The 17,438-nt window shown below is 51.0% G+C and overlaps 1 protein-coding gene across 1 annotated transcript in view; it reads right to left on the bottom strand.

Annotated features, from left to right (window-relative positions):
* Positions 1-17,438, bottom strand: part of LOC144719594 (transforming growth factor beta receptor type 3-like) — a 76,357-nt gene that overhangs the window by 42,023 nt on the left and 16,896 nt on the right. The window contains exon 2 of the mRNA XM_078595671.1: positions 14,806-14,920. Within this exon, the coding sequence (XP_078451797.1) occupies positions 14,806-14,863 (58 nt within the window). The 5' untranslated portion in view covers positions 14,864-14,920. The remainder of the gene's footprint in view (positions 1-14,805; positions 14,921-17,438) is intronic.

The raw sequence follows: 17,438 nt of genomic DNA on the forward strand, positions 1-17,438 counted from the left end.
AAATTGTTACAGAACGTGTAACGAGCCCGCGACATTCGTGTGTCAAAGGTCACTCCCCCTCCCATACATGAATCCCCCACCGCTACGGCTACAGCGTCTCTCTAAACTATTACTAAACTATTCTAAGGCCCACTGAGCGACCTGCCCACAAATTCATAGCTCTACGAAGTGGCTTAAATCGCGTGGAAATTTATAGCAGCAAAATACTCTAAACGCAACGTTTCCAAATGTGGAGGGGGAAAAACTGGAGGGCCTGGAGTAAAAGCCATGCCGACCACGGGGAGAGACATGCAAACTCCAAATATACGGGCGTCAGTCGGGATCGAACCCAATATCTCCTGTGTACTAGGCAAGAGTTAACATCTCGCCGCCGTGGCCCCCCACTGAGCTCCACTGGTTTTAATCTAAATCTACGGTAAATATCTCGACTGTATAACATCTGTACCGTCGCAGGACGCCAATGAAATACAGCCCAACAGCTCACAGGGCCCTTCCTGCTGAAATAAATAAAATCGAACATCTAAAATCCACGCTTGTTTTGCAATTCAACGTGCCACTACTCTATGGATGTCACCGTTAGGATGAAGTCAACTGGCTCTTTGCCACATGTCCGCCAAACGCCACTGTCACCCAGGAGATATTTAGGTGGAGGGTTAAATTCTATTGTTCCTTTTCAGGAATATCCTATTTGGAACTATTGCCCTATTCATTTTTCGAGCAATGTCGCTTGTTTGGGAGGAAACTGGAGGACCCAGAGGAAGCACAGAAAAAAAAATGCAGGCCGACACTCAAAAAAAGGTCCCCAATGTAACATCCAGCCTACTTGCTGTACCACCTTCTAAAGGCCACCAAGACAGCCATGGATGTATTTTCAACGAGGAGTGGGACGATATAAGCCCTGTTTATTCAAATCAAAACGTTGTTTGTTGCGTACAGCCGAGTAAGCTTTCCGTTATCCAAAACGGAATATCTTTTTTCTTTCTGCAAGTGGATACTGCTGGCGCCGCGTGCTGTGATCTATCGCGTTTTTTACCACTACGACTCCGGTAGCATCCCGATTATAATCGTCGACGATTTGGATGGATTCCCGTCAAGTGCGGCCCATCTCCAAATGAAAGCACACCTCATTCCTCTGCGCACGAGATAACATTTAAAATCTACAAAACTTAGGAGGACGCACATTCCCGCTCGCAAACATTTAATTTCGTCCAGCGCATCGATTTCGTCCGAACAAAACAGGGCACCCACACCCACCCCACCCTCCCTCTCCAAACGGTAATGGGGCGAATTTTTGAACGCCGGCGCGCACGAGCAGATCAAAACGCTGGCGCCACTGGGGACGAGCGAGGACGCGTGCCGATTGCCCTCCACCCCTCCCGGCTCGCGGGGAGACAAAGGCGCGATAGGAAAGGGCGCGGCGGTGGCGGTGTCTCTCACCCCGGCCAGGGCAGGGATCGCAGCTCGGGGGACGGCAACAACAATGCTGCTCCCCCCCCTCCCTGTCTGCTCGGCTCCGTGCACATTTTAGGCACACGAGTTTTGTTAGCGAACACCTATTTTTAAAAAAAGAATATCATCATCATCATTAACTGCTTTTTGTGTTTAGTTTGTCATCCTTCCCCCGCACCTCCGATTAGCACGGTTGGCTCCATGTGGTTCGAAAAAAGTTCAATGTACAAACATCATCATCATCATCCTTGGTCAATCCAGCACTGGTCTCCCCCCCCCTGCCCACATCGCGTGGTCTCCGGAGGGGGCGATTTGAACATACTTCACCATGTTGGTCAGTATAGGTTGGTGAAGTGGGGGGGGGGGGGAGCCCAGGACCGACTCGGATATTACTCGTCGCCGATTGTAGCTATGGTCGGGAATCAAACTCGGGTCAGTGGGGCTAAGCCACTGCGCTGCCGCTAAACTCCCCCCAAGAAAAAGTTACTTTGAACAATAAATGCCCAATTTGGACCGGTTCAAATTTTGCTTGCAACCGATGCTCGGGGTGGTCACAAAGGGTGTGGGAGGCTCATTGAGAGTTCTCGGTAAAGAGCAAATGCACCAGCTGTGCCAACTTGCTGCGTTTTATTCACCCGGCGCTCCACTAATTGTTGTGAGCGTTGCTCCTCCGCCCTCCGCTGTTGTTGGAGGGCGACTACCTCCAACTGCCCAGTAGCGTCCTTCACACGCCTCCTCCAAAAGAGGCCGACATTGAAATCGCTGGTACAAGTTATTGGCAAGTCCACTTAGCTCTAAGTAAGAGCTACGTCATTCATGTAACTATATCTCACAATGCTAAGCAATCCACAAAGGTGGAGGTGCATAGAATAAGACGTTTTCAGCTAATTAGTTATGATTAAGCATGTGGGAGGAAACCAGAGGACGTGGAGAAACCCCATGCACGCATAGGAGGCTGTGCAGACAACAACAGACGTTTTAGCATAGATCACAACACACAGCCTGCAATCAAGAGCACAGTGATGGCCACCCTCAGGTCAGATGAACCTTAAAAAACAAATTTGTAAATGTTTATTAAAGAAACATCCCGAACAGAGACCGACTCAACCGGTCAAATAAAATCAGCACCAATCAGCGGGAAGCAGACAATGGTTGCCATACGGAGATGATGTCTCCCTGAACATTGCACTGGAGTTGCCACCACTGTGCCTCTGGAACGGCCGCTGCGAGAAAAAAAATCAAACCGAATCGAGCGCTCGCGTCGCGTCGGAGAATAATCGAACGCGCGACGACCGCCGGCGCAACTTCGAAACACCGAGAAAAAACTCGGCAGATCAACGGCCGATCGTCGCTTCTCAAAAATAGCTCTCGGGGCGTGCGCGGTGAACGCGATGAACACGGTGGACGCGCGGTGCACACGTGCGTCACCGCGGCGCGCGTGACGCGGAGACCGGCAGTGCCGAGCGCCGGCCAGCCGGCCGGCCGCTGCTGCCGCTATTTTTGTTCGGCGGAAGGCGGCGGCGACAGGAAAGGACGCGGCGCGCCTACAATGGCGCGTCACGGGCGGAAACGGCGGCAGCTCTTTTTCTTTAAATAAAAAAACACACAACACAATTCCACCCCGATGCCATTTGTAGGAGCCGAGCCCTCTTCGTCCCTTCGTTATCGGGGCCCGCAATCGAACGCGCGCGACCGTCGCCACCACCGCCACCGCTTGCCGCCACCGAGATTTGTTATTTCAAATATTGTTCTGAACAACTGGAGCCTGGGAGGCGGGGGGGGAGGTACTGCTGATGTCGGCGGCGTCTTGGAGAGGGGCGACGCTCGGCGTCGTGCTCTTCCAGTGGGGGGTGGGGGGGGTCTGCAGCGGGATGGGGGGGGGGGTCCTGAGGGTGGTGACTTCGACGCAGTCCTCATTATCCCCGAGTCACATGGAGGGGTGGCTGGGTGGCTCAGAGTTCAGGGAAGTGGGCTACCATCACTGGCATTCTGTGTTCGAGCCACCCATTGTTAGACCGGGTTCTAAAGCGGAGAGAGTTGATGGCCTCAGCTTGGTCAACAATGACTGCGCATTAAAAAAAAACTCCCCATCTTATTTACACTTAAATAAATCAAAATTCCACCTTTGAGAATGAAACAATTCGGTTTGATTGACATACAACCTGATTTTTTTTGCAGGGCATTAAAATAGCTGCTCTCTGGCACGGGGTGATGCACTGTTAGCTGCGATTAAGTCGATCGTAACGTTGAAATACCGTTTAGAGAATCATTTAGGAAAAATGCCAAAAACATTGCGATACTGTGGTTCTGTGGTCAGAATGCTCGGCTCCCAAATCAGGCTGCGAGTTCAATGGCCCCGGTTTGGTGCAGTGGCTGAGCATGTTGTCCTGCAATGCCGCACTGGGAGGCAACGAGGGTTGGACCGACCACACAGATGTCGGGAAACTCCCTTCCCGTGGGCGTCGAGCAGGAGAAATGCAGTACAGCAACAGTGTACTCTGCCTTGTTCCGTCTGTATGGGATAGAGTGTTGCACCCTCGCACACGTAGACTTTTTTTTTCCTGAAGCGCCTCCCACATGATACACTCATTAATTGGCCAATAACACCTTAATAAAGGGAGAGGAATAGACCTTGCAGGGGGGGGAGAGGGAGGGTGGAGAGGGAAACTTCGTCACCGACTCAATGCCTGGCTGCTGCCTTTCCCTTTCCTCTGTGGCTCCTCCTCGCACCTCCGAATTGTAGCCAACTGTGCTAATTGGGAGGTACGGGTGAAGGACAATAAACTAAAAACACAAAAAGCAGCTCTAAAGAAATTAGTTTTCAATCTAAAAGTTGAAATCATTTTAATCTCCGCTGCCCATAATCTCCTTCTGTGGTGTACATCACACGATTGCTCTGGGGTAACCATGAACACCTGGGCTCGGTGCTGGTTTCTAACGGTAACGGGGAGCTGTATCCGACACTGCATCGTGGGCTTTGAGATGCTCTTTTGCGGCCGTCTGGAAGCTCTTCTTTCTGATATTAGGAAGCTAGTGGAGCTATGCACTTTTAGATGTAGTTTGAAAAATCATTCCATCAGAACAGTTTTTTTGTGTTTAGTTTGTTGTTCTTCCCCCGCACCTCGAATTAGCATGGATGGCTATGTACGGTGCGAAAGAAGTTCAACATACGAGGTGGCACTGCTCAGATCCCGGTGAAAAGTGGGCGAGGCTCTGCCCAATCCTGGCCAACTGGCTCAAAACCTTAACAAATCAAACTTTGCGTTCAAATTCGGGTTCAGATGTTCGTGATTAAAATCCGGGTTCAGGCGTGGAAAGTTGATGGTCTCTCCACCCAGTCACCAATGACTAGAAAAACAAAAATCACGCGAAATTTGGTTTGTCGCTTATTTTGGTAAAGGAGTGCTGCGGACTAAATGAGTGCGCAGTTTGATAGCCGTGTGACACGCGCTCTTTGCGTCTGCCACCTCATGCTCACGAGGGGCATCTTTACGGTACTTCAGAAGTAGTTCCTGCTCTCGTGTCATCGTCTTCCAGGGCCGTTGTCCGACAACGCGATGCACTGCTTGCCGTGAGAGTTGCGAATGCAACAATTCGTCTCGTTGGCAAGCGTGCGAGAGCAGAAATGGTAAAAAGCAACAAAAAGAAGAAACAAAATCACCACAGCCCCCACTACTAACGGCACTTGCAGCCCCATTTAAAATCATGACACAAACTATTGTTTTTATTTTACCAGCGACCTGGTCAAAAATGATAGCTCAACGAAGTGGCTTATCATGTGGAAATTTATTGCGGCCAAAATGTGAACATTTATAGCAACCGGAAGACCCGGATAAAAATCCACGTGACCAGGGGAGAACATGCAAACTCCAAATATATAGCAGCAGGCGTCAGGTTCGGGATCGAACCCACGACCTCCTGTATACCAGGCGAGGTAGTTAACATCTCGCCACCATTGGCGCTCGCAGCCAGCACAACGATCCGTATTTGTTTTCTGGGTTCAGCCAGCACTGTGATTTCATGCCAAAATGACGAGTTATTTTGGCACAAGACTACCACGTTGGCGGAACGCGCAAAAACAAATGTGGCTCGCACCTCACGGATCGCTCACAAAAGACGGAGGACCTGCTCAGAGGATCGCTGGGGACAGATAGTAGCAGCGGCAGGGCAATGGGCCAACACAGCCACGGTCCGGCACCCGTCGGACGAGCTTTGGAAACGGGGTGGCGAGGGCCGTCTACGGGACGTCGGGGATGCATGGCACTCCCTGGTGTGTGTGCGCGCGCGCCTGGCGCTGTGTACGTCCGTACGTGCACGGACGTCCATTGACGTAAGCATGTTTTGATCAGACGTTTCCGTTCAATCTCTCAGCCATTTCCATTTCCTAATGCCCTCTCCCGCCCTCTACCTTCACCCCGGCAGCGAGTCTCTCCCCCCCTTCCACCCCGTCCTGTCCCCCCTCCTCCCCCAGCTCAAACACAAAAAGACAAAGGTTCCCCATATAGCCTTTCACTGATTGTTGGGGCATGTGCGGTTAAGCGAGCAGCACCTATGAAGGCCGGTCATGGCACAAGAGGGGGTGGGTGGCTAGCACCACGCCCAGTTGCCTTTGTCTCCCTAGTGGCAATGCTTTACACACCACTCTAGGAACTAATTTGAGGCCGTGTCGACCTAAAAGAGGCCCAGGACTGGTTCAGATAATCGTCACTGGTGTTGGCCGTGAGCTGGAATCGAACTCGGGACGCCGGGTTCGAAGCGCAGCGCTAAACTCCTGGCCCACTGCTCCCCGCAGAAAAAAATAACCACGCACACCAACATTTGTCAAACGTTTAAAAAAAAAAGCTAGGGAGATCTTAAGTTTGATCGTTAATAAACCATGCTTAACGATGAAATTGCCCAAACATTCCAAGTTTGGACCCTCCTCAATGTGGGTCTTGAGTCTCTTTCGCGGTGGCTAACAAAAACGTATCTTTGATGGTGAATAACGGGCTGGTTTAAAACGATCGCTGCGCGTTTTTTTCCCACAACCTCTACCATCTCGGCAACAGCCAATAGCCGGGTTACTCGGAATCACCATCCCAGTAAAACACGGAACGTCGGGCTCAACGTTGTCCCAACGGTTCCAACCACGTGCCAAAGGTGGCCCAACGTTAGCACGTTTACTGGGGTGATCTTGTCAACACCGCAGACGTAGCCGTGCAACCGACTGTCAAGCACGCAATCTTGGGCCGACGGTGCAGCTGCCCAAAGGGAACGGCTTTTACTGCCCTCCATTGGCTTGCCGTGTGTTACATTTTCTGTTCCTAAAATCATAACAATCCTGAGGAGCTCTGAGAGAACGCCGATCTGCAGTGACGGATTGCAAACAATCTGACGTCAATGGCTACGCGCAACCGTGCGCGCCTACCACACCACATCTCTCGCTCCCCGCGTCCGAACCAGGCCTGGGGCCAGCCACCAGACTGGTGCGGACGTACGGCGACGCCGCGCTGTAGCCTGTGGCCAGCTGGGGCTGCTGCTGTTAGCGAGCACCTATATTCGCGTTTCTCAAGGGGGGGGGGGGGGGGTTTAACCGTCAAAGCCTCCACTCAACCCTTGCTCGGTCTCGGTGGGAGGTCGCTCCTCCTCCTCTGCGGCTTCCCACGGTCTGGAACTCCCTTCCCCCAGCCACCGGTCCTCTCAACTCCCTGCCCCTGTTCAACTCCAGGCTCAATGCCTGCCCTTTTCCTCCTCTGCCTCTCTGGTCCCAAGATGCGGTGACATTTAGATGCTATGTAAAACCAAACCGTGTCGTACCGCATTGTAAGGGAAGTGCCCCAATTTTGGTGGAGTTGAAGTACAGCAGGCCCCAGTCCCAATTCAGATACCCCAACTACCATGATTGTATGTAGCACAGGTCACGAGGAATGTAGGACAGCACTCACCACTTCACATCACAACATGCATAATGGTTAGTAGGCACCGATTTAGGCTGGCATGGGGGACACGAGGGATTGGAGCTAATATTAATTCAACACTGCCACCCAGGGAGTGCTAGGACAGGTTCAGATGCCACTGGTTGCCGATGGACAGTAATGAACAATGTGGATAGCCAGATTATAACGGTGCACTAGCCGCTACACACGAGACCAAGATCTCCCAATATAGACTGTTAGTGAACACTTATTAAGACCTGCATGATAAATAATTACACACAAGACAGGTCACCGCTGTTTGGACGGACGGAGGCATCCCCTCACACCATGTTGGTCATGAGAGATTGTTGAACCATACTTCACCACTCTGCTCAGTTGTGGATGTGAAAGAGGGTGCCCATTACTGGTGCCGAAACCCAAAAAAAATCGCCACCGATGTTAATAGCGGTGGGCTGTAATTGACTGAGTTCAGAGTGCAAACCACTGTTCCTGTAAGCTTACACTAGTGCCAGCGTGTATTTTGCCAACTTGAGATTAATTTGAATTTATATTAATTCGAATCTGGCAAATTAATGACATTTGTAAGTCACTGATATGTAGTGGTTAACATGTCACTTGGCCACATTAAGCCTCCCAGTGCTGATGGTAACACACACCATACCAGTGACTTATTTAAGGCTGAGTCAACCTACAGTAGGCACCAATAAAACCACAGCACCAATTCTCTCCAAACCCACAGGCACACACACACACTACAAAAACACGGGAAAAGAAACACATGCACGCACATGTGCACACAAGCGTGCATGCACACGCGCTCAAAGACAAAGATCCCCCGTATAGCCTTAACAGACTGTTGGGGCGAGTGCGGTTAGCACCTATGAAGGCCGGTACGGCACGCGAGGGGGTGGGTGGCCAGCACCATGCCTGGCCGCCTTTAATCTCCCTCGTGGCAATGTTTACACGTTGTACTAAATTAAGGCCGAGTCGAGCTAGGGGAGGACCAGGACCGGGGTTTGGAAAATCGTCACCGATGTTGGCCATGAGCAGGAATCGAACTCGGGTTGTCGGATTCGTAGCGCAGTGCGCTAACCGCTACACTACCGCTCCCCATGCCCCCCCCCACACACACACAAGCACACAGAAACACACACGTGCTCGCACACACACACACGTGCTCGCAAAGACCCACGCCGGTCACTCTTCCCCCTGCCCGGCCCCACTTAGGGTTTCCGTTTTGGCTGCAAGCGCAGTCTGCGTGCGGCTCTGTTTACTCTCTGTCTCTCCCTCAGTCTCCCTCACTCGCTCCCTCTCTCCCTCCACATCTCTCCCTCTATCTCTACTGCCCACTACATCTCTCTCTGATCATCCTCCCCATCTCCTCCCTCCTGTATCCCTCCCACCCTTCCTTCCTTCCTTTTTCCTCTCCATTTCTCCCGCACTCTCCCTGCCTCCACATCTCCTACACCCCCCCCCACTCCACCCCTAAAATATCTCCAGCACTCTCCATCCCTATTCTCCCTACATCTCCCCCCATTCTACCTCCATCCCTCCCTCCCCTCTGCATCTCGCTCACTCTCCCTGCCTGCATCTCCCCTACCCATCTCCATCCCTGACTCTCTGTGCTGCTGGTCTACCCCCCCACCCACCATCGCCTTGCTAAATCACAGTTTGGAACCAAATCCGGCCGTTATACTCGCGTAATATTATTCACTGCGCGCAGTGCTGGTTACATTTTTACAGCAATCCGACTCCAGTCCAATGACCGATTACTCGAGATTTTAACAGTAATCCGACTCCAGTGCAATTCCTCATCACTGGAGGTTTCAGAGGCAGTGGACTGCGTTCCTGCACGACTCACTGTCAAAGCGACATAGCCTGCAAGACTGCTCCCAGCCATGGAAACGTGGAATTTCCATCCACGTCTCTGTACCGCCAATGAGTAGTAGAGCACAGCACCATCCGACCGATCGCTTGAGTAGAGAGAGCGAGATGTTTGATGCGACCTTTGACGTGTAATTGGATTACTTTGACGATTAGACGTGGTTACGTGGTTAACCTACTTTTCTGGAGGTTAACATTAGATGTGGCCACATGTGACGTGCGCCCGTTGATGTGTGTGCGCGTCGGCTGCCGCCGTCATCGCATTCACACAAGCTGCTGCCTCCATCCCCCACCTCCTTCCTTCGTGTTCTTATTATTCCTTTAAAATGTACACAAATTACACTATGAGACCTCCTTTACCAGTGGCAAAATATAATGATAGGTTTTTACCCTTTCAACTGGTACAAAAACTGACACCGTTATACAAGGCATCATGTTTGCAATAACCACAACACAAGCAGTCAAAATGCAAACAAAAAGAAACCACTCTGATAATGATATGCACTGTCCTTGAAGTTGATTGGTCCACACCCGAGACAGCTTTTCTTAGAGCCTAGTCTCCATTGGTGTTGGACCAGATGACGCCAAAAGGCCTTTTGTACCAGTTGAAAGGGTAAAAACCTATCATTGTACACAAATTAATCGTCAAGAGTAGCAGCGAACTGGCAAGGCAAGGCCCCTGCCTTGGTAATCCGATTACAATGTTATTTCAAAACACTAAAAAAAACTTAAATACACTGTGTTAATAAACTAAACTTTTGTTTACCAGGTAAGGTCCACTGAGCGACATGGCTCTCATTCAAAAGTGACCTGGACACAAATGATAGCTCAATTGAGTGGTAAATGTTTCGCGGCCAAATACTCCAAGCTTCAAATTTAGAACGCATGTTTATAAGTTACTGATATCCTGGCCAAAAAAAACCGTGATCCAATTCTGGACCTCCTCTATGTCAACTCCGCCTAAACGGAGTACCCACTGGGTGTCTGACGTGATCAACATCTCCACTTGATGAAGTAAGTCAAGACGGCGAGGTATTTGGCTCGACTGCTCACCCATGTTCCGCGTGGCTTTAACAGGCAATCGCTAACAGCTCGTGCACCGAGTCTGCAAGACTAAATAGTGTTGTTGGCCAAGGTGGTGTTGAAGTGGTTGGAGCTATTCTCTCACAATTCTGCCAATCTGGGTTTTAGTTCTGGCCAAAGATGGCCGTATTGACAGTAGGCATCCGATACTGGCCTGGACCTTCCCCATGTTAACACGGCCTCGGACAAGAACCTCATGTGATGGCATATTCGTCTTCAATAAGAAATCGACCACAAAAACGTTAAAGCCATTACTCTTATGTGGCCTTAAACATGTATCAAGGGGCCGTCCATAAATGACGTCACGCAATTGGACGATTTTTGACCCCCCTCCCCTCGTCACACGGTGTCACAAAAAGTCAGACCCCCCTCAAATATGACGTCAGAAAGCTCTGCCCCCCCCCCCCCAAAAATATAAAACATGCTTCAAATCGCTTTAAACTATTGTCATTGTAGTGCATATTTAATGTGGCGCTGCACTCTGATGTTGTAGGAGAAAACATTTATTAAAAAGTCTATTTAATTAAGTAGAACGTGTTGTCTATATGTATTTAAAGTTGCGCATTTTGATGTGACGTCACATTTCTCAACCCCCCCCCCCCCCCATCGTCACACATCGTCACAAATGTCTGACCCCCCCCCCCAGGTGCGTGACGTCATTTATGTACGGCCCCCCAAGCCTGGCACGATCTGTAGTGGCGTCTCACACTGCTTGGTACTCAACGGTGGCTGCTGTGTGTGGGGAGTGGTGGCACGGTGATTAGCGCACTGCTCACTGAAGTTCCACTGCTGGTCATTTCAAATCGGATTTTGCCTCGCCAAGGTTGGGGCACCGTGGTGGCGAGATGTCAACTCCCTTGCCTGGTATGCAGGAGGTCCATGGGTTTGATCCCAACGCCGACCCCTGTATATTTCGAGTTTGCATGTTCTCCCCGTGGCAGCGTGGTTTTTGTTTTTCTCCGGGTCCTCCGGTTTTTCTCTCCACATTTAGAATCAACACGCGTTTAAAGTATTTGGTTGCTATAAATGTCCACATGATAAGCCACTTCGCTGAGCTGTCATTTGTGGCCAGGTTGCTTATGAATAATGGCTATATCGCTCAGTGGGCCTTACCTGGTAAAATAAAAATGGCTCAACTGGGCCCAAGATAAATAGTTGATACGGAGAGGAGAAAGATCAGAACTCAGAGGGACAAAGAAGGGCGGCCATGCGTGACGCGAGTCGAGTCATCCAATGGCGTTCTGCGCTGCCATCAATCGGTGCTCGCGAACAAGATATAGAAGCTATGCAATCGTGCGGTGGCGTGGCCTGCATCGATTTTACGTAGCGGCAAAAAGCAGCCAGGCACTCAGGGCCACGGCGCCAGCCACACCTTCCATTTTGTGTGCACGCGCTTCCCTTAATAGACACTCGCTAACAACAATGGACTCCGACAGGGGGGAGGGGGGGGGGAGGAATCTTTGTTTCCTTGTACTCACTCAGCGACTCTCTCCTGAGTCAGTCCCCACTGCTGCTTCTCTCTCCAAGTTTAACTTTGCTCCCCATCACCCCCACCTCCCTCCCTCTCTCCTCCGGCCGCAGTTCGCTACCATTGTCGTTGCCTGCATTGTTGTCCCGGCTCCAGTTTGGGTGCAGCAACATCGGCCCCAAGTTGCCGAAAGCAATATTTATAAGTCGTCTGGCAGCCCGGCAATGTTTTTTTTTCATTTTACCAGGTGAGGCCCACCGAGATATACAGCTCTTATTCGCAAGCAACCTGGCCAAAAATGATAGCTCAACAAAGTGGCTTATCAAGTGGAAATGTATAATCAGCCGAATACTCTAAAACGCATGTTTCTAAATGTAGAGGGAAAAACTGGAGGGCCGAGGAAAAAATCTATGCCACGACGGTGAGAAAACACGCAAACTCCAAATATACAGCAAGCGTCAGGGCCGGGATCGAATCCACGACCTCCTGCATGCCAGGGCCAGGCAGTTCACATCTCCCAGCCACCTCAGTGGCGCCCAAACACAGACGCGCACACCGTGGACGGGGTGACGTCTTCGTCCACGGGGTCACAACGCTCGATGTGCAGGCCAGGGCAGCGCGTCAGCAGAGATGGCAAGCCTTTACACCATTGGTACCTCATTTGCCAGTAAAAAAAATATATGATAATTGTTTTTTTACCCTTTGATCTGGCAACAAAACTGACACCTTTTTTACGAGGAGTCATGATGGTGCATTGTCTTTGAGTTGTGCCTTTTGGCGTCATCTGGTCCAACCCATGTGAGACTAGGCTCTAAAGAAAGCTGTCTCGGGTGTGGACCAATCAACTTCAAGGACAGTGCATGCATTATCAGAGTTGTGTTTTTTGTTTGCATTATGACTGCAGGTATTGTGGTCTATGCAAACATGACTCCTCGTAAAAAAGGTGTCAGTTTTGTTGGCAGATAAAAAGGGTAAAAAAACAATTATTATGGCAAGCCTTGTGGCTTGTGCGTGGACCGCTGGCCACAAAGCCAAAGGCGCAGGCTCCGCAGCTGCTCCCTTACGCCACTGCTGCGGGCGGACGAGCTTCTGCCTAGAGGGAGCTCTGCTGAGCCCTCAAGAGCCGACTCCTCCACGTCGGTCACATGTCATGAAAATGGTGGGAGCACCCACACTTCACCCCACCACGCAAGAACCTGCTAATTGACTAACTGTTTGCGTACCCATTTTAACCGCTGGGTGGACAAAGGGTGGGAGGGGGCAATTATCAGATATTTGGCCATTTGTTTAAGCCTCTGTCGCGCCGAGAGATCGAACAGGCCACCTCAGAATTACGAGCCCAGCGTGCCGACCGTTCACCCCACGGCAGCGTCCCGCCACTGGGTGAACAGCGAGCGAGCGGATCGCTACGAAGTCTCCTTCCTTTGAACGTTTGGGGTTCACAGCAGGGTTCGATGTGCGGTAGACGGTCTCGTTAGAGTTTTCTCCGCAATCGCACGCCGCCGGGTGCTCTTTCTTTGAATCTCAACTTGTGAAGGCAGCAGCGGGGATGTTTCAGATTGGATTTCACCGTATTCTCCGGATTTACAAGATGCCCCAGAAAATAAGACGCACTCCAAACTCGTGATCGGCGTTCATGCAGTTCTACAAAATCCGGTCTCAGGCACACACACATTGCACACACCTACCGGATTTATAAGACAAACCCCCAACTTTTTGCTTTTAGAACGCAGCGGGAAAAAGTGCGTCTCCTAATATGGAGAATACGGCCGCGCGCACCATTGTTTGGGGGAGAGATGGCGAGTAACAGATTGCAAACCAACCCGTCAGCTCTGAATTCCCTCGACTGAAAAAGCAGAAGTGAAGTAGATGTAGAGGTAAAAACCTATCGCCAGGAAACCGTCTAAACATTGCCGCTCCCCATCTAATGCGCAGACCCTGACCGTCCTCTTCACCTCACTCAGCCAGTGTTCTGTATCGAACTGTGTTCTCCAAACTCGGTCACCTCCTGCAGCCAGGGCAACAACTTCACTCACGGACAAGGGCATCTTGCCTATCACCCCTTAAGCGACAGATTCAACACCGGCGTGTTATTCAGCCACGATTTGATTTGAGCCTTTAAAAAACAACCCTCTAAGTCACCCAGATTTGATTTTACCAAATCGGCATTCAAGTGCGTCTGTTGCGAGTGAGTGTTTATATGTGTGGGAGTGTCTGCACACTCCTATAAGCAACTCAAAAAACCATTACAGTTGGGCACACACCTATCCACGTGAGTTTTAGCTGCTCCGATCTGGGCGAAATGAACTCTCCCTCACACTAATGAGCACAAACGTTCAGACATTTGCTGGAAGTACTTGCAGATTTTCGCCAAATAAGAACAACATGGATTATTAGATTCCTCTAAAAATCACCCAGAGTAGCCAACTAAACAGTGCGCTGACAAAACACATTCCACCCATCCGGTAAAAAAAGAACCCCCATAGAAGCAAAAACAAATAAAGTCCACATCTAAAGCAACTTGTTTCCCCATGATATCCCTCAATGCAAATAAACCTCCAAGAAGTGGAGGAAAAACCCTCTGAGTTGGTAACACTGCCCCCCACATCCTCCCACCACCATTGACCATTACCACCACCACCACAAACAACACCCCCCATCCACCCTCCCACGGTTACACAACCTCAGCGAGACCCAGAGGCGACTTCTTATATCCCCCAAACTAAACGTGGTGACGTCGTCTGGGGTCGGGTAGCCTCGTCAGCGCTTCCGTTCTTACAGGGGGGGTCCAAAGATGGTGCCCCCCAATCTACAACAGCATCGCCAGCTGTGGGAACTCAGAACTCGTCTTGGGGAGATGTGGGGGGGGGCGCTGGAGAAGAGAGATAGAGATGGAGGCTTGGGTCCTCACGTCCATCCCTCCGTGCGGCACCACGCGGGAGCTGCCACGGATTTCTACCGGCGACGACATCCCCCTGCCGCCCGCCTAGGAGCGGGCACACGTACCTGCCGAGGCGAGGGGCACCAGGCAGGTGAAGAGGATGAGCCAGCCGCAGGGAATCATTGCTGCCGTCCGCCTCGGGCCTGCTCGCTGTCCGCTGTCCGACGCTCGCTCTGCGCACTGCCGGAGGAGGAGGCAAGGGATAGCGGCGGGGAGAGCGAGAGGGAGAGGGGGAGAGGGACCGGGGAGAGGAGTGAGCTCCCTCGTGCCGTCTGCAGTTCCCTGAACGCTGCCACCACCTACGACGACAAAATCCGGTGCCGGGTGTCCAGACCTGGACAATGGGGTCTGGAGACTCTGGAGTCTGGATTCTAGAGTCAGGAGGACGGAGTTGCTGGAGTCGGGACACTGGAGAGAAGAGGCAGGAGCCTGGACTGGCAAAGGCTGAGTCAGAGGAGCTCACGACTACTGGTTCCACGGATTGGGAACTTAGACTAGGGGTTGGGGTGCTGGCGGTGTTTAAGCTATCAGCTGTGCAGGTGGTGCAAGTGCACAGTGGATCAAGGGCCAGAGAGATCTAGACGCCAGGTTAAGGGAGTTGGGGGGAGTGGGAGTGGGGGGATGTAGGGGGATTTGGACAGGCGGGTGGGGACCCATTTCTTTCCTCGCACAGGGGCCCTTGCCAGCAAGGCTCTGCCACTCTATCCTGGGAACTGGTTCTGGGGTCCAGTGTCTGGGTTGGGTAAGGGGAAATAGGGACTGGGCGCAAGGGTTTCAGGTCAGGGCATCATTGGGTCAATGATCGTACACACCACAGCGGTTGCAATTATACGCGATACATTTTTGTTTTTAAAAACTAAAACATCTTTCATTGAAAATAGTTTGGAAATGCGAGATAGATAAAAAAAAAATACGGATATCTCCTTTTATAAATAAATCCCACTATAGGTCACAGCATATTTATATGTAGAAAATAACAAAAAAATGTTGGAACCAGTTATTGTAATTGTGTATTTTTCCCACAGACATCTACAGCAATCTTGCGACTCGCATCTTCTCGGTATAAATGTTTAAATGAAAATAGAGACAGGACTGAGAGGGTGGTGACATTGAATAGCAAGTGTCTGCTTAACGATTGCTCAAGGTTATCGAAGCTGCAATCCCATATTTACCATTGTCAAAATAACACAAGCTGACATATCCATTGTCTTTATGATTATGTTATCAATGTTAACACGCACGAGGCTGATTTATAACTACGGAGCTATTTGCCTCTTTTTCCACATCTACTTGGCCATAAATGATAGCCCAATAAAGTGGCTTATCACGTGGAAATGTACAGTAGCCAAACACTCTAAAAGTATGTGATTCTAAATGGAGGGAAACACCGGAGGAATCCGTGAGAAAAATCCACGCGACCACGGGGAGAGAGAGACAAGCAAACTTCAAATATACAGCAGGCGTCAGGGCCGGGAATCAAATCCACGACCTCCTGTATATCAGGCGAGGGAGTTAACATCTCACCACCGCGGCGATTGACCTTGGTGGTTCATACCAGCTCCGTGCTGCGACTGCAGGGGACTGTGTATCGGTGGTGCCCTGTGCGTGCATTCACCGCTGCTGCTGTTATTGTTGTCCCCACAACAAGCCAAGCTGGTGACTCCATCAATTCCCCCTTTTAAAAGATTGTTTATAAGATCACTCAACTTACACGCCCCCCATTACCCCCCCACCCCACAAAAAAATGAAAGTAATCAACAAATATAATCTAGCGGTACGCACTAAGTAGCAGAAACCTGATTAGGCCAACTTTAAAGGTCGAATTGCATGTTGGAGGAATACGCGCCTTCGATAATTCTGATGCAAGATTACGCCCCAGATGTACCTTTGCAAGAACGGTTTCCCGTAAACTGCCGAAAAACCCGGGGCGGAGCGATTTTCCTCTGGAACTGGAGCCACGATTCCATCCCCACGGTCGATCCTCGCCAGAGAACGCTAGTCCAGGCAAAGCTTTCCCCAACCCTGGGTTTTCTCCGCAATTTGCTCCCCATTTAAAATACGAATTAACACCATGTTAATGGAGTCGATTCGAATGACGTTTGAAGTCTGTGTGACCAGGTATTCCACGTGTGTGTGTGCACGTGCGTTACGCCACGCGATGCAGACAAGCTGCTCGTCGAGGCAAGTGGCACATCTTTAACAATCATCGGGCGAGCGCAGCGTGGGATGACCGTGTAATTTGTATTTGAACGGGGAGTCAAGTGGTAAACGCCGCGGGCGGACAGGGAGAGAGAGAGACGGAGCGTGGCAGGTCGCGCCGACTGGAGTTCGGAAAAGCCTGGCGGCCTACGCACATATAAATGACTGGGTATCCAGCGCGCCCCTTGGGAGAGCACCTGCCTTCAATTAGCAGGGCTGGGCGAGCGGGAGGGGGGGCAGTGCTGCAATTATCGCGTTTATTCTGGCGGCGCTGCAAGCTGACAGGTGGTAACGGTGCGCCGACGGCTCCTGTGCGGGTAGGAGTTGTTGTGGCCACAGACATTTCTAGCAGAAACAAGTTGTGTCGTCACCGTAAACGGAGCCACCGACCCCGCCACCCTCGCTCGCTCGCTAGAAACAGAGCCAAGGTTGCGAGCGCGAACGGTTCAGGATCGCGTAAACGTTGCATTTTGTATTCGGGGGGGGGGGGGGGGGGTTT

The sequence above is a fragment of the Lampetra planeri genome, chromosome 6 (assembly GCF_965212315.1).
Source record: "Lampetra planeri chromosome 6, kcLamPlan1.2.h2, whole genome shotgun sequence".
NCBI lineage: Eukaryota > Metazoa > Chordata > Hyperoartia > Petromyzontiformes > Petromyzontidae > Lampetra > Lampetra planeri.